Source organism: Callospermophilus lateralis, chromosome 5 (assembly GCF_048772815.1).
Source record: "Callospermophilus lateralis isolate mCalLat2 chromosome 5, mCalLat2.hap1, whole genome shotgun sequence".
Taxonomy (NCBI): Eukaryota; Metazoa; Chordata; class Mammalia; order Rodentia; family Sciuridae; genus Callospermophilus; species Callospermophilus lateralis.
Window position 1 is genome coordinate 13,791,889 of NC_135309.1, and position 17,668 is coordinate 13,809,556.

Genomic DNA, 17,668 nt, shown 5'->3' on the forward strand with positions numbered 1-17,668 from the left:
ACTCTTCATCCTTTGCCTCCAAATCTCTCATATGATGGCCCAAAACTCACATTATAAACCCCAAGCACTCTCAGGTGGCAGTGAATGACTGTTTCTCCCATCTGTGCCCATGGGATGACAACCCCTCGCCTTTGTATGAATGCCCACCTCCATTCTTCATGGGCCACTCCCATGTCAGGAGATGTGCCATCAGCCATCACTCACTTCAGCCACGCCTCTCCCGGAGACATTCTGCTCCAGGCATGCTGTCCCCAAGCCTCCCCACACTTTGCACATGTGTGCTGCTGGCCTCAAATGCCTGTCCCTCCATGGTCTTCCTGAAAGATTCTTACTCACCTTTAAAGTCCCAATCCAAATGTCCTCTGTAGCTTATCTAACTTGTCCCCCAGTCCTATCCCCAAGCCCTCCCCTGCCTCTTCCCACTTCAACAGAATTTAGCTTGTTCCACCCATGCACTCTCAGAGCCTTTGTGATGTTCAGGTACAGCATTCACCATGACACATTACATTCATTTGTCATACTGAATAAGTGTTCTGTAATTTTTTCTTTTTATAACCAACTCCTAGATAGGGACAGGACCTTAGCAGGTGCAAACTGAATGCTTGTTGGACTGAATCCAATTCTCTGTCTTCAAATGTACACCAGCTAATTCTTGAAACACCTCCCAAAATAATCGAGGCAGGTTTTTCTCTGTCACTATCTAGAAGCTTATTTGTATTCATCTGCTGTAACAAAACTTTAACAAGGAAAGCCTGATTTGCTTGCCCAAGCATATAGACACAAACCAAAAAATGAATAAACACTTACCATAAATCTGAAATAATACAAGAGATGTCTGGTCTCTGGAGAAAATAGCTACATTTTACAAGAAAGGGGGCTGATGGGGGAAAGAAAGGGATTGGGATGGGATTGCGTGCCATTTTATTTCCTGGGATGGGGGTCCTAGAGGGATGACGAGGGGAAGAGCACCTCGTTTACCTTCTCCGGCGCAGGCAGCTGTAAGTGATTGACCTCCAAGGGGGTGATGAGGGGGACGGTCTGGAAGCCATCCTCCACCGAAGGTGGCTTGGTGCCCTTCTCCCCAGGGTTGCTGTTCAGCTTCACCATCCTCACGCCTTTCTTCCCAGACCTAAGGCAAGCAGTGGGTTCTGGTTACAGCAGGAGGTAAGGCAGGGAGAGAGGGCTGGCGACAGAGAAAATTGCGCTGTCCTCAACAGCTCCACTTGGGCGGCTTTCAGTCTAGTGATCAGTCATCGATCTTCCGCTATATTTCCTGACATGATCCCCATTGTCCAGTAAAACTTCTTTAATCATCAGAACATGCCACCTGCCCACAGGGCTCAATAGCCCTCAAATTGGGGGAAACAAGGAAAAATCCCAGATCTACATAAAAAAATACAAGCTTAAAAAATACCCAAACACTACAGCTGAAATATCCATATAACCCCAGTGAAAAGCTTATTCTTAGTGCAGAACGAAATCCCATTATTCTGGGTCCCCCTGCAGTATGATAAATTTCAGCTCACCACCCTGGTTGCTATTTCATTACATGGTTTTCCTTCAGCAACCCCCCCCCCCAAAAAAAAAGACAATGCATTCACTCGATGTCTCCAGGTGTACCCTTCACATCACACGTAGACTGCACATGACGTTCAATTTCATAAAACAAAAAGAGGTTGGCTTGAGCTGATCCTGTTATTCAGCCATGGATGCCTCCATTTCCTCAATAGCGGAGGGCCATTTTTTTTTTTTTTTTTTTGGTTCCATGGAAAGTTAGCGGCCCCCATATTGCAAGATTGCCAACTAAATAAACAAACTGCATTTATTCCTCTCCAGCTCCCTTGGAAGTCAAACAGTGCTTGCACCCCACCCTCAAAAGCCGAGCACAACTGAATTCCTCCTGTCAATCCTGCTAATGGAATGTTACCCCACAAAACGAGGCTGCTGTGGGGAGGACCGGGTGGTAGGATTTAGAGGGTATTGGGGAGTGGTTTCAACAAAAACAAATGCCTACTTACTGTGCTGCACTCTTGGGGTCAGAGCAGATTCAAGCCAATTTGAGGAGGAGGACAAACAGGAGTCCTCCCGCCCCAGCGCGAGTCGTGGTGCTGAAGGACAGCGCCTTGCGTGCGTCTGGATCCGAGCTTCTGCGAGCGAGCGAGCGAGGCGCCAGCGAGCGGGGAAGATCTGGCAGCTGCCTGCCTGCTCCAATCGCGCCCCCTCCCACCAGGACGGCTCCCGCACCATCTGTCATCTGGCACCACCTGCTGTTTCTCATGCATGGCCACAACCACTGCATGGGACAACGGTTTCAAAAAGTGGGAGGGACTCTGGCCACACCAAAAACAATACACATTTTAAAAATCAATAGACATTACATAAAAAGCAATCCTTGAGCCTTTGGGAAACTGGAAAAGCAGGCACATTTTTAGAAGGAATCACCTCCTCAGATCTTCCTGAATAAGAAGCAGAAGAAGCAGAAGAACTCCAGCCCTGCACTCTGGTCTGACCCAGTCAAAACAGAAATGAAAGATTATTTGCTGTGTTTTTCCCACATGGTGGCCAATTTTCTGGTCCCTTTCAGGCTGTCTCTGTCACTTGCAGAGCGTGGTTTGTAACAGTGCCTACTGTGGGGTTGGGGTGAGGTGCGAGTGGGACACACAGAGAAAGCATCTGGTACAGAGCAGGGCAAGTGACAGCGCTGCACACGCAGAAGCCGCTGCCCCACAACCACACCGTGATCACACAGGGCAACGAAGGCCACAGAGCTCAACAGCCCAGAACTGGGACTCGAGCCCTGCTCCATCGCCACCAAAGTCCACATCCAGCACGTGGCTTACGGCATCCAGGTTAGTGTCTGGAATCAGAAAGGGCAAAGAGCAGTGTCACCCCCACCAAATTCTGAATATACCAATCTTGGACCTTCTGTATTCACTCTCTGGGCCTTTGCTCCCTTATCTGTGAATGAGGACAATAACTCCCCTCGCAGAGTGGTTGTGAGCATGAGAAGAAAGTATGCCCGAGGAAACCCCTTTGGATGTGGGAGCCAGATCCTGAGTGGCTGAGCCACACTGCATGCATCCCCTTTTCGAATCCTCCAAGGCCAAGACCATTGCCGCTGGTTTCTCCCAGCTGTGGTTCCAGCCACTGTTGGTTGTTCGTCCCCAGGTGAAGTGCTGTTTAGGATGCATTTTACAGGGTCCATCTGTCTTGGCATTTGTCAGTTTCCTCCTTTGCTCTCAAGAGCCCTCCTTTGCATGGTAATTCGTTTGGTCACCCTAGCCAGTACTCGCATGGTAAGCATGCACTATTCTAGCTAAAAGCCCAGAAGACAATAAACATATTATCTGTATGTTCAGTGATGAAATATGTGTGTGTGTGTGTGTGTGTGGGTGGGTGTGTGTGTGTGAGAGAGAGAGAGAGAGAGAGAGAGAGACTGCTGAGACAACTCACTTTAAACATAATAATGTAAGTACATTAAAATTGAAAGGATGGGCTTTTGGCTTTCAGCTCAAAGGAGCCAAGGCCAACTATCTTCGATCATCCTATATCCAACATCAGCCACCTCTTCCATGTCATCCAGATTCAACAAGATGAAAGTCATGTGACCAAAGTACACTGGGAGGAAACATGGGTGCCAGATCCACCTGGACCCCAAGACCAGTCCCCTAGTTCTTTCTTCCAAAAAGAGATTGGTGGTGAATTCATCAAGTAAACAGCTGATCCAGAGGCCTGAGTTCTACAGCAAAACTAGCCAGACTGAACACCAGGCCCCCACTGCAGGAATGCATTCGACCTCTTCCCTGGTCATTAAGGCCCTCAAGGGAAAAAGAAGCAGAGAAACAGCAAAGTGGAAATCACTCTGGATGTGACCATCAGCACTGCCTAACAGATGAGCACTGATATTTAGCTGGAGAACTCTGGGAACCCTTTGGGAGATGAGGGACTTCCACACTGGGTCTGCAGGGTTGATGTCCTCTACTCTTAGGACTTCACAGATGGTATCCACAATGGAGCTGTAGAACACCCAGCTGGTTACGAACTACAGAGGAAAATATTTCAATAAAAAGGATCATTTGACAGTAATTAAAAAAAAGGTAAAGGGATAAGAAAAGGCAAATCATAATAATACTGGCCCAAAGAAAGCTGAAGTAGCTATATTAACGTTAATGTCAGACAAAGTCGATTCCAAAGAAAATTACAAGAGATAATGAGGGGCATTACATACAACAAAAGATAAAATTGTTGATTCACTAAGAAGACAAGACAATCTTAAATGTGTATGAACCTAATAAAAACGTGAAGCAAAATGACACAACAGGAAGCAGATTTAGAGAATTCCACAATAACAGTTGGGAACTTCAATAGTTCTCTTTCATTAACTGAAGAGCAAACAGAAAATAAGTACTGATATAAAACAGGACTTCCCAACCTCACAACTATTCATTTTGGAGCAGTTAATTATTTTTTGTGGGGGAGCCATCGTGAATTGTTTAGCAGTATCTCTGCCTTTGTTCATTAGACGCCAGCAGCATCTTTCTTTCAAGATGTGACACTTAAAAATGTCTCCAGACATTGGCAAGAGTCCCACGGGGGAAGGGAGAAAGGGTCAAGACCACCCCAGCTGAGAACCCTGTTACAGAAGAACCGGCATTTACAGAATATTCCCCCCGCAACAGAGAATGAACGTGCTTCTCAAGTGGAATCACCTACAAGACAGTGTGTATTCTGAGATGGAAAACAAACCTGAACATTTCCTTTTTTAACTGAGATGGGACAAAGAAGTTTCTCTGTCCATAACAGAACAAGGCCCCAAATCAGTCACAGGATAATAACAGGGAATTTTCCAAACGACTGGGAACAAAACAACTTAATTCTAAATAATCTATATGTCAAACAAAAAGTCTCAAGGAAAACTAGAAAGTATTTTGAATTGAAAATGAAAATGTAAGATATCAAAGTTTGGGAAGCACAGCAAAAGTGGTACTTAGAGGAAAATTCACAGCATTAAATGTGTATGTTATAAAAGAAGTCGAAATAAATGTGCTGTAACTCGGAGAAAATAAGAGCAAAATAAACACAAAACAAACAAGAAGAGACCATAAAAAGCAGATATCAAAATTTTAAAAAAAGAAAAACAATAGAGCAAAGTGATGTAAGCAAAATCCAGTTATTTTTAAAGATCCATAAATTTGATAAACTCTGGAGAGAATGAACAAAGAGAAAAGAGGAATCACAAATCACCAGTACCATGAATGACAGAGGTTGACGCTGTTGTGTAGGCAGAGCTTAAGAGAATAATAAGCAACTCCTACAAACAACTGATGAAGTAGATTCAATGGCCTAATTTCTCTAAGCCACGAATCAGAACATGCTCCAAATGAAAGGTTAACCAGAAGAGTCCTAACCATGAAGGAAATGAATTTGCATTAAAAATAGTCACCCAAATAAATCTTTAAGCCCAAGTGGTTTCACTGGTCAATTCAACCAAAAAAAAAAAAAAATCTAAAACGAAATGACACTGATTGTACATAATCTTTCTCAGAAAACAGAAAAGGAGGCAAATATGTTCTAACTCATTCTATGAGGCCAGCAGTAACCTGATACCAAAATCACTCAGAGATAATACAGGACAAGAACACTACCAGCTAACATACCTCATAGGTGCTAAAACATCAACAAAATAGAAAATTAAATCCAGCTATAGGCAAAAAGGAAAATAATACACCTTGAACAAGTGACCTTTCTCTTAGGAGTGAAATTGATGGAGAAAAGGCTTTCAATTAAGTGTAACATCTGTTCACAATCTACATGCTTAGAAAACTTGGAATAGGAGGGAATTTCAGTGACCTGGTCAAAGGTGCCTTAAAAAATTAATATCCCATGGAAGCGTGAGAGAGTGAATGCCTTCCTCCCAAGACCTGGGGAAGATCCACAGGGTCCACTGGTGCTACTTGCTGCCCAGCACTACTGGGAGCACTAGCCAGTGCCGTGAAGCAAGGAACAGAAGAAGCTCACATGTTGGGAAGAAAGAAACAAAACTATCTTTGTTTTTCAAACATGATGGTTTACATAGAAAACCCAACAAATCTATTTTTTAAAATTATTAAGACTAATAGATGAGTTTAGCAAAATTATGAATATATGAATGTACAAAATTAATCATATATATATATATATATATATATATATATATATATATATACACTAGCAATAAACAGAAACCAAAATGTATAAATATCATTTACAATAATTCCCCAAAATGAAAAAAAAAAAAACCCTGGTATAAATCTAGCAAAATACATATAGGACCTATATGATAAAAACTACAAAATGCTTATAAAAGATCTCAAAAATTTACATAATTGAAGACACACTAATTTCTTGGATTGGACACTCAACATAGGAATAATGTCCATTCCCTAAACACTGATCTATGGATAAATTTTTAATTCTAATTTTCAGCAAGAATTTTTGTAGATCAATAAGATCATTCTCTTATGGAAAGGACAAGAAACCAGGACTACCAAAACAAATTTTTAAAAAATTTTATTCTTCTTTTAAAAAGAAGAGTAACACAGAGGAACTACCCTACCTAATTTTAAGACTTAATATAAAGTTACAGTATTTTATATAGCATGGTACTGTCATGAGATATGTATATATTAATATTAATAGGTCAATGAAAGAGAAGAGACAGAACAGAAATAGACTCACAAATATGACAAATTGATTTTTGACAAAAGTCCAAGTACAATTCAATAGAGAAAAGAATCTTTTTTTAAAAAAAAATGTGTTGTAACAAAAACCTTGACCTACTCTTCATGTCTTACACAAATATAGATCATATATCTATAAAACATTTGAAAGCTCTATAAAACATTTAGAAAAAAACACAAGAGAAAACCTCTGTGTCCTACAGCTAAGCAAATTGTTCATATATTTAATATCGAAAGCAAAATCTACAAGAGATAAGACTAATAAGTTGGAGTTTATTAAATTTTAAAATTTATTAAATTTTTGCTTTGCCGATGACACCGTTAAGAAGATAAAATATGAGCAATAGAGCAGGAGAAAATATTTGCAAATCATAGACCTGACAATTACTGACATCCAGAATATACAAAGTATGCTCAGAAGTCAACAATAAGAAAACAAACACCACAATTAAAAAATGAGTGAAACTCCTATAACACAAGAAATAAAATCAAGAATCAATAAATGGGATGGATTCAAACTAAAAAGCTTCTTCTTAGCAAAAGAAACAATCATTGAGGTGAATGGAGAGCCTACAGAATGGGAGCAAATCTTTACCACATGCACATCAGATAGAGCACTAACCTCTAGGATATATAAAGCACTCAAAAAACTTAACACCAAACAAACAAATAACCCAATCAATAAATGGGCCAAGGAACTGAACAGACACTTCTCAGAAGATGATATACAACACTCAGCAAATATATGAAAATGTTCATCACTGCTAGCAATTAGAGAAATGCAAATCAAAACCACTCTAAGATTTCATCTCACTCCAGTCAAAATGGCAGCTATTATGAAGACAAATAACAATAAGTGTTGGTGAGGATGTGGGGAAAAAGGTACACTCATACATTGCTGGTGGGACTGCAAATTGGTGCAGCCAACATGGGAAACAGTATGGAGAGTCCTTGGAAAACTGGGAATGGAACCACCATTTGTCCAAGCTATCCCACTCCTCGGTTTATACCCAAAGGACTTAAAAACAGCATATTACAGGGACACAGCCACATCAATGTTTATAGCAGCACAATTCACAATAGCTTAAGTGTGGAACCAACCTAGATGCCCTTCAGTAGATGAATGGATAAAGAAACTGTGGTATATATGGAATATTACTCAGCATTAAAAGATAATAAAATCATGTCACTTTCAGGTAAATTGGTGGCATTGGAGAATATTATGTTAAGTGAAATAAGCCAATTCCAAACCCCAAATGCTGAATATTTTCTCTGCTATGAGGATGCTGATCCATAATGCGGGGGCAGGTGTGGAACATGGGCGGAAACTTTAAATAGTAAAGGGGAGAGGGGGAAGGGAGGGATCAGGGGGTAGGAAAGACAGTGTAAGGAGATGGACATCATTACCCTAAGTACATGTACAAAGACACAAATGGTGTAACTCTACTTTGCGTACAACCAGACATGAAAAATTGTGCTCTATGTGTGTACTATGAATTGAAATGCATTCTTCTGTCATGTATAACAAAATAGAATAAATAAATAAAAGACAACCACAGTTAAAGAAAAAAAGTGAGTGAAAAACTTGAACAGATGTGTCATCGAAGAAGATAAACAGAAAATAAGTGCAAAAAAGATGTTGAAACCTTCCGCTATCAGGGGCCTGTACCATGTTCAAGCCTTTGTTCAAGCATCTGTCAATCTGCACCCAATAGCCCAGCCCGTCTTCAGAAGGAAAGAAATGGAGCATAGGGTTAAGTGGAAGAAAGAAGTTAAAGGAGAGGAAGAGACACTTAATTTTTTTAACTGATAATAATTGTGATTTTATTCCTTTTCTACAGCTTCCATTGACACAAACCTGAGAGATGCGGTGGCTTAACCAACATAAACCAAGGCCTCGTGCTGTGGGCGCCCAGAGGCCGTGGCCAGTGTTGGCGGCTCGGTTTCCTGCGGCTGCCCCAGTAGGCTGCCTCCTCGCTGGGTCCTCTGTGGCCTTTCCTCTTGGAACCTGCCTCCCTGGTGTTTCTTTATGTGTCCACATTTCCTCTTTCTCCATTTTTTGTGAAGATTTTTATTTCATTTTGAAATTATAATTGATGAATAGTAATTGTGCCAATTGTTGGGTTTCACTGTGATATTTCCATAACATACGTGTCAAGTTTTGACCATGTTCACCTCCCCTCTACTCTCCTTGTCCCTCCCCCTCTCTTCCCCTCTTTCCTGGTCCCTGGGCCCCATCCTCTTCCCTAATACTCTAATGGTCCCTCTTCTACTATCAGGTCATCTTTTATATATTTTTAGTTTCCATATATGAAGAAACGTGTGGGGTCTGTCTTCTGTGCCTGGCTTATTTTTCTTAACGGGATGTCCTAGAGTTCCATCCATTTTCCTGCAAATGATATGGTTTCACTTTCATCCTGGCTCAGTAATGCTCCCCATATAGACCATATTTTCCTCATCCATTCATCTGTCTTTGGGCACCTAAGCTGATTTCACATCTTGGCTATTGTGAATCATATCTCAATACACACGCCATCTCTCTTGTGTGCTGACTTCATTTCCTTTGGGTAAATAATCAGGAGTGGCTTGGCTGAATCGTGTGGTAGTTCTATTTTCATTTTTCCTGAAGATACTCATGTGTTCACTGGGTTTTCCACGGTGGCTATTCTAATTCACAGCCCATCAGCCACTCAGGAGGGCTCCTTTTCCTCCACATCCTCACCAGCACTAACTGTTTCTGGATTTTTTGATACCAGCCATTTTCTGATGGCTAAAGGCATTGAGTATTTTTTCGTGTATTTATTGATCATTTTTGCTTTTGTGAACTGTCTGATCAGTGCATTTGTCCCTTTGTTTATTGGATTACTTATTCTGTGGTCATTTTTTAATTCTGGATATTAATTTATATTCTCGCTATTAATCCTCTATCGGGTGAGCAGCTGGCAAAGACTCCCTCCTGCTCTGCAAGCTGCTCCTTCACTCTGTGGATTGTTTCCTGGGCTGTGCAAAAGAAGTTCAGCTTCTTGTAACTGCATTTGTCAATTCTTGCTTTTGCTCCCTGGATTACTGCAGTCCCACTCAGGAGAGCATTCCCTTGCCGAGACCTTGAAGTGTTTCTCCTGTATTTTTGTCTAGTAGTCTTAAGGTTTGGGGACTTACCTTGCAGTCTTGGATCATTTTGAGTTGACTTTTGTACAAGGTGAGAAAACAGGTCCAGTTTTAATCGTCTGCACATGACTCTCCAATGTTCCCAGCACCATTTGTTGAAGAGGCTGTCTTTTCTCCAACATGTTTGTGGCACCTCTGTCAATAATCAGTTGGTTGTACATATGTGTTTATTTCAGAGTCCTCTATTCTATTACATTGGCCTACACATCTATTTTTATGCCAATATCATGCTATTTTTGTTACTATCTGTGGAATATTTTGAAAATCAAGTATTATGATGCCTCCAACATTATTCTTTTTGCTCAGGATTGCTTTGGCTATTCAAGCTCTTCTGCATTTTCCTATGAATTTCAGGGTTTTTCCCCCTAGTTTGATGAGGAATACCATTGGTATTTTGATGGGGATTGCAGTGCACCAGCAGATCACTTGGGAGTGTGGCCATTTTAACACTATTAATTCTCCCCATTCATGAGCATGGAAGGTTTTTCCAACTTAGTGTCTTCAATTTCATTCTTCAATGTTTTTAAATTTTTATTGTAGAGGTCTTTCACTTCTTTGGTTTGTTTTCTTCCTAGAGTTTTTATTGTTGTTGTTGTTTGTTTGTTTGTTTTGATGTTACTGTGAATAGGACTATGCTAATTTCTTTCCCAGTGGGTTCATTATTTGTGTACAGAAAAGCTCCTTTTTTTTTTTTTTTTTTTTGGTACTGGGGATTGAACCCAGAGGTGCTTTACCTCTGAAAAGCTACTTATTTTTGAATGCTGATTTTGTATCCTGCTACTTTGCTAAATTTGTTTATTAATTTTAAGAGTTTTTGGTGGAGTTCTTAGAGTTTTCTAAATCTAGACCCATATCATTAGCAAACAGATAATTTGACTTTCTCCTTTACTATTTGTATTCCTTTTATTTATTTCTCTTGTCTAATTGCTCTGGCTAAAGTTTCAAGTACTATATTGAATAAGAGTGGTAAAAGTGAGCATTCTTGATTTGTTCCTAATTTTTTTTTTCAGTTTTCCCCATTCAGTATGATGTTGTCTATGGATTTGTCATATATGATCCTTCTATGCCTAATTCCTACATCTGTTGAGATGATCATATGCTTTTTTTTTTAATATACTTGATTATTTTCGTTTTTGTTTTTGTTTGTACCACAAATTGAACTCAGGGGTGCTTAGCCATTAAGCCGCAACCCCAGCCCTTTTTACTTTGAGACAGGGTCTTACTAAGTTGCTTAGGGCCTCCCTAAGTTGCTGATGCTGGCTTTGAACTTGCTATCCTCCTGCCTCAGCCTCCCCTCCCAAACCCTGGATAGGTATAAGCCATCATGCCCACCTCCTTGATTATTTTTATCTGCTGTATTATGTTTATTGATTTGCATATGTTGAAACCATCCTTATATCCCTGGAATGAAATTTGATCATGGTATATGAACTTCTTAATGTGCTGCTGAATTCAATTTGCAAGTATTGTATAGACATTTTTTAATCTATGTTTATCATGGATATTGGTCTATAGTTTTCTTTTATTTTTGTTGTTATTGTTAATGTTATGTCCTCATCAGTTTTCAGTAGCTCACAGAATAAGTTTGGAAGGGTTCCTTTTCTTTATTTTATGGAATAGGTTGAGGAGCATTGGTATTTGTTCTTTAAAAGCCTGGAAGAATTCAGCAGTGAATATGTCTGGTACTGAGCTTTTCTTTGTTGGGAACCTTCAATCAGTGCTCCAATATCATTGCTTGTTATTGATCTTTATCTCATTGGTTCAATTTTGGCAGTTCATGTGTCTGTAAATGTGCCCATTTCTTGTATATTTTACAGTTTATTGGTGTATAGTTTTTCAAAATATTCCCTAATGATTCTATAAATTTCAGTAATATCTGTTGTAATATCCCCTTTTCATATCTACATTTATTTATTTATTCTACTTTTATTTATTTGGTTAGTTTAATTAAGGGTTTGTCAATTTTGTTTACATTTTCAAAGAAAGAACCAATTATTCCATTCGTCTTTTGTATTGTTCTTTAGCCTCTATTTCACATATTTCTCCCCTGATCTTTATCATTTCTTTCATTCCACTTATTTTGGATTCAGATGGTTCTTGTTCTTCTAACACCTTGAGATGCATCAATAGATCATTTTAGAGCTCTCTGTTTTTTTTAATGTAAGAACTCAGATCTATAATGACCCTCTGAGTATTGTTTTCGCTGTATCCACAATTACAGTAAGTTGTGTTTCCATTTTCATTTGATTCTAAAGAATGTTTTAATTTCCTTTTTGATTTCTTTAGAGAGCCACTGTTTGTTCCAAAGTGTATTGTTGAATCTCCATGTGCTTGTATGATTCCTACAGTTGCTATTGATGTGGATTTCTAGTGCCTTCCATTATTATTTGATAAAATGAGAGAAGTTATTTCAATTTTTTAAAATCTGTTAAAACTTCCTTTATAACCTAATATGGGATTTGTTTTGGAAAAAGTTCCATGTGCTGATGAAAAGAATATATGTTCTGTAGCTGTTGGGTGAAATAATCCATAGGTTAAATACTAAATCCTTTGATCTATAACATAATTTAACATTGATATTTCTTTATTGATATTTGGTCAGGATAATCTATCTGTTGGAGAGAATGGGGTATTAAAATCACCCACTATTGTTGAATTGTGACCTATCTCTCCCTTAATTTCCATTAGTATTTGTTTTATAAAATCAAGTGCTCTGATATTTGATGCATATAAACTTATAATCATTTTACCTTTTGATGGTTTGTTGCCTTTATCAAAATGTAGTGAACTTCTTTGTCTCTTCTGATTCTGGTTTAAAGTCTGTTTTGTTAAATATGAGTATAACTTCCTCTGCTTGCTTTCAGATTCCATTTGCTTGGAATATCATTTTCCATCTGTTTACTTTCAATTTGTGTGTGTGTTTACCAGGGAGATGATTTTCTTTCAGGCAGCATATTGTCAGGTCTTGCTTTTTTAATAAAAATCAGCTGGTTTGAGTCTAATTGGAGAATTAAAATCACTTACATTCAGAGTTATTGAAAGACATGTTCTTCTTCCTGTTATTTAATGTTTTCCTTCTGATTATTTTGAATATTCTATATTCATGTCTTCCTCCCTTATTCATCTTAGAGATTTGATGGTTTACTATATGAATATTTTTTGTTTGATTAATGTTTGATTCCTTCCTATTCATATTTGCTTATCTACCTCTCTACTAAATTCATTCTTTCTTTTGCTGGAGGACTTGCTTTATTTTAAAGTAAACTCTACCTACAAGTCATGGAGGCAATAATACAGAGTGGGGAAAGTATATGAGTATGGAGTCAGATATTAGATTTTTGAATCCACCTCTAGCATGATACCAGGTCTTGAACAACTCATATCATCTGATAGTTTGAATGCTGAATCTCCCCAAAGGTCCATTTGTTAAAGGCTTGGCCCACCAAGTGGTATTGTTGAGAGATGCTGGAAACTTCCAGAGGTGAGGCCTATTGGGAGATCCTTGGGTCATTAGAGATGTGCCCTAGAAGGGAACTGTGGGAATCGAGACTTTCCCCCTCGTCTTTTCTTTCTGGCTGATGAGGTTTGTGGTTTTGTTCTGCCATTCACTTCCACCATGATGCACTGCCTCACCACAGGCCCAAATGGGGCCAACTGACCATGAACTGACCCAACAGCAGGGTTTTTTTTAATTTAGTTGTTCACAGAGTAAGTATCACTAAAATAAATTTCTCCATCACACCAAAGAAGAATTTGAGCATTTTTCCCTCTAGTCCTAAGTTTATACTGTTGAAGAAGGGCCTATCAGTACCCTAGTAAAGCCCAGGGCCCTCTTCTAACAAAGGAAATGAGATTTATATGATAATAAGTCACATTCAAACCAAATGGTTAAAGTAGGCAAAAGCATTTCTTGAAAGGAAGGAAAGAAGCATTTCTAAAAAGTGGGAAGAAATGTTGAGCACTTCAAACCACAGATATCTGCCTACCACAGTGCTGAATTGTTTAAACTTTATCAACTTTATATTTAGCCTAAGAATGCATCCTTAAGAAAATGTACTGGCATTAGATGAAATAAAGAAATAATTATCTCTTGAACATTCTCTGGCATCGCTAGGTGACTTTTGCCATCAATGACTTATAAAGAATATTTTAAAATCATTCACATGCTCTTTTTACTTATAAATTTTAAACTGATGCTGTGTCTATGAGTTTGCAACCATCTTCCTTAACAAATGTATGTGTAGTATAGAGCCAGAACATCTGAAGTCAAATCTCATCTTTGCACTTTGCTAGATTTATGACCTTGGCTAAGTTATTTATTCTCTCTGTGACTCAGTTTCCTCATGTCAAATTAAGGACACTAGCAGTATTTGGCCCACTGAGCCATTATGAGGACTATAGATGAATGATTGCTTATAAAAACACCTATAATTGCAAGACAAATATTCATTCTTATTATTCTATTAGTAAATAAGCATTCTTAAGAACAACTCTTAAATGATAAGTTGGCTTTTAGTTTTCTAATGTATCAATTTATACTTTTAAAAACATTATTTTCTTCTTCCTGATTTCCTTCTTTCTCTTTTAAATGCTCTAGGACAAATATCTAGCTCAATGATATGTCGTCTTCCTCTTTGACAATGAAAGAAATCAATGTCAGAACTTAAGATTATTGCTGCTTTGTGTCATGATCATTTTTCAAGGATTTTATAATTGAAGATTTTTTTCTCTCTTTCAAGCAGCAGTTGTTAGTAAAACAATTTTGTTTGAATTTCTAAATGCTTGATTTTCATTGTTGCTATAATATATATCATTTGAGAGTACTTTCTAGTTTTATTGTGAGTTGTTCAAGACTATGGTATGGATATTTTCTGCTTTGAGGAATATATTATATTTTATTTGTGGCCTAAGATATGAACTATTTTTGCTTAAATTCTCTGGGCATAAGGAAAAATGTCATATCTGCTATAAATGCAGATTTTATTCATAAATCATATCTGTTGTTATTGAAATTTTCTATACCCTCATTTATTTTTTACTTGCTTGATCTGTCAAGAGATGAGAGAGGAGTATTTCAATTTTCCATTACTGTTGTAAAATTTCTCCTTGCATCAATGCTATGATATTTGGCAAATAGTTTCATGATGTCCTGTCTTATAAATTTCACTTTTATGGATGTGAAGGAGACCTATTAGTCCTATTTAGTATTTTTAAATTCAATTCTTCTTTATCTGAAATACAATGCAAAGCTCCATTTCTGTGGTTTGTATTTGCTCTTCTCAGCCTTTTATACTTGGACTTTATTTCTTGACTAAATAGTTATAAGGAACCTCTTAAATTAATTCTTACAGGGCTGGTGTTGTGGCTCAGTGGTAGAGTGCTTGCCTAGCATGTGTGAGGCACTGGGTTTCATTCTCAGCACCACATATAAATAAATAAATAAAATAAAGGTCTATCAACAACTAAAAAAATGTTTTTTAAAAAATTTACCCTTATAATGATAGGAACTGTCTTATGCTTATCATAAACTTTTCTTGTTTCTTGCTACTGCTTTTATTTTTCATTGTTTTCTAAAAAATGTTTAATCTCATAATTTGGGTAGTATACATGATTTTTAAAATTATATCTTGATTTATTTTTAATATACTAAAACATTTGAATTGACATTCATCTCCCATCCTCAAGAACAGGACAAATTCTTTTGATCTCCTCCCATGCAAAACGAGATGCTCAGCACACATCTGTGCCTCTGTCTCATTTCCCTGCCTCCTTCCTCCCATATTTATCAGTTGAACCTCAGACATTTTTATCTTCCGAGTCTTTGCTTCCACTGATGCATACTTCCCACTATTTTATTTCCATTCCTTGAGACACTTTTGTCAGAATTGGAAGTAGGAGGAAAAGTGAATACAATGTGAGATTTTTCCAGAAGGCCTCAAATGATACTCTACCTAAAAGTAATTATTTTACATACTTAAGCTTCAAAGCATCTTTGTGATGCTTCTGAGGTGATTTTCCATGACATCTTAGCACTTATTGTTTTGTTTTGCTTCCATGCATAAGCCTACCTCCAATGGAAGAGAATATAAAAGCATTTTAAGTGTCTCATTATAAATCTTGTTGTCAGTTTAAGAATCTTATTCAAAATTTAATGGTCTGATAGAAATGTGGGCTTTTTAGAAATCTGTTTTGAGACCCTCCCAGAGGCCAGCACAGAAGGAAGCTACGCTCACACTAGTGCTAGGAACTCTATATTTAAATTTCAAATAACAGAAGTCAGAAAGCTATGAAAAATGAGAGATTCTCTTTCTTCTTGAAAAGAGAAGGGGACATTGCCTTCTTTTGATTTAAAAGATAAAAGGACAATAGGCAGGCAGAAAGGCAAGCTGCAGGAAGGCCAGTCAAAATGTTTCCTCTGGCTGGCTAGAAATAGATGAAGAAGGAAATTCTCTTGGAAAAGGAGGCAAGCCTAGGGGTTAAAACTGACGGGCAACTTAACACAAGCAGAGGACTTACAAAGAACGCTTCCAACCAAGGCTGAGAAATCCATTTAGAAAGACATACACCAACAGAATAAAGACTTTTAGAGAAAGTTTTTGAATTTGCCTCGAAATTTATGTCTTTTAAAGGCATTCCAAGGACTATGTTCCTATTAAATGATCCACTCATGGGTCTCTTCTACTAAAGGACTTCCTGGTGAGCCGGGTAAGATAAATGGCAAGTGAATGGAAAGGCTTCCCAACCAGCCAACTCTGAGCAGCTTTGAATGCCAGAGATTTGTAAGAAACCCTCCAGATGAAGAAGGGAAGAGAAGAGGCAGAATGGCCAGAGGCAGAACTTGGGCTGTCTCAAGAATGTCCTTGGCCAGTCCTGCAGGCAGCTCTGAAGCTGGGATGGCCTTTCTGAGTTGTCTCAATTCAGGTGCAGGTGGGCGGCTTCCCCAAGAGGGCAGAATGTGGGCAAGGTGGCTTTTCATCTAAGGCCAGTTGCCAAAAAGGTTTCCAACCAAGGGCTCCAGCCAGCACTGAGGGATAACAGATTCAGTGCTGAAGGGAGTTCTATGTGGTCAATACGGCTTCCAGCAGGCTCTGCCTAGGTTATCCTTAGGACAAACCCCCTGACTTCAAGTGTCTTCAAACTAATACTCTTGAATTTGTATCTTTAGAAGGGAGATTTCCGCTGGACTCCAGACCCCTATGCATGAGTTTCTTCAATACCTTTGCTTGAATGGTTTGAAGACATCTTAATCTCAATGTGTCTGAAATTGAATTCAAGGTCTCATGTTTGCCTCACCCCCAATTCATACGTTGAAATCTAATTCCCATTGTGGTGGTATTTGACGTGGGCCCTTTTGGAGGTGACTAGGTCACGAGGGTAGACCCTTCTGGATGGTATTAATGAATGCCTTATTAAAGGGACCTAGCAAATCTCTTTAGCCACCACCACCCTTCTGTTTTTCCCACTATGTTAAAAGAAGCCAGCTGTCTGCAACCTGGGAGAGCTCACCAGAACCCAACCATGCCAGCGACCTGATCTTGCCCTTCTAACCTCCAGAACTGTGAGAAATAGATTTCTGCTGTTCGTCAGCCACCTGTGTATGGTACTCTGTGATAGCAGCCCAAATGGCCAAGAGAGCCTCTATCCTTGAACTTACTCCTCTGCCTGCCTTGTCTCAGTGAATTGCCCCCTCCTGCCCACATTGTCCTAGCCAGAAACCCGACAGGAATTGTAGACATCTCCTTCTTCCTCATTTTTATGTCTGATTACCAATTCTTCATAAT

General features: G+C 38.7%; 1 protein-coding gene across 1 annotated transcript in view; it reads right to left on the minus strand.

Moving 5' to 3' along the window:
* Nsg2 (neuronal vesicle trafficking associated 2) overlaps positions 1-1,107 on the minus strand; it is a 51,087-nt gene extending 49,980 nt beyond the window's left edge. Inside the window, exon 1 of the mRNA XM_076855667.1 lies at positions 979-1,107. Within this exon, the coding sequence (XP_076711782.1) occupies positions 979-1,107 (129 nt within the window). The remainder of the gene's footprint in view (positions 1-978) is intronic.
* Between the last annotated feature and the right edge of the window lie 16,561 nt (positions 1,108-17,668).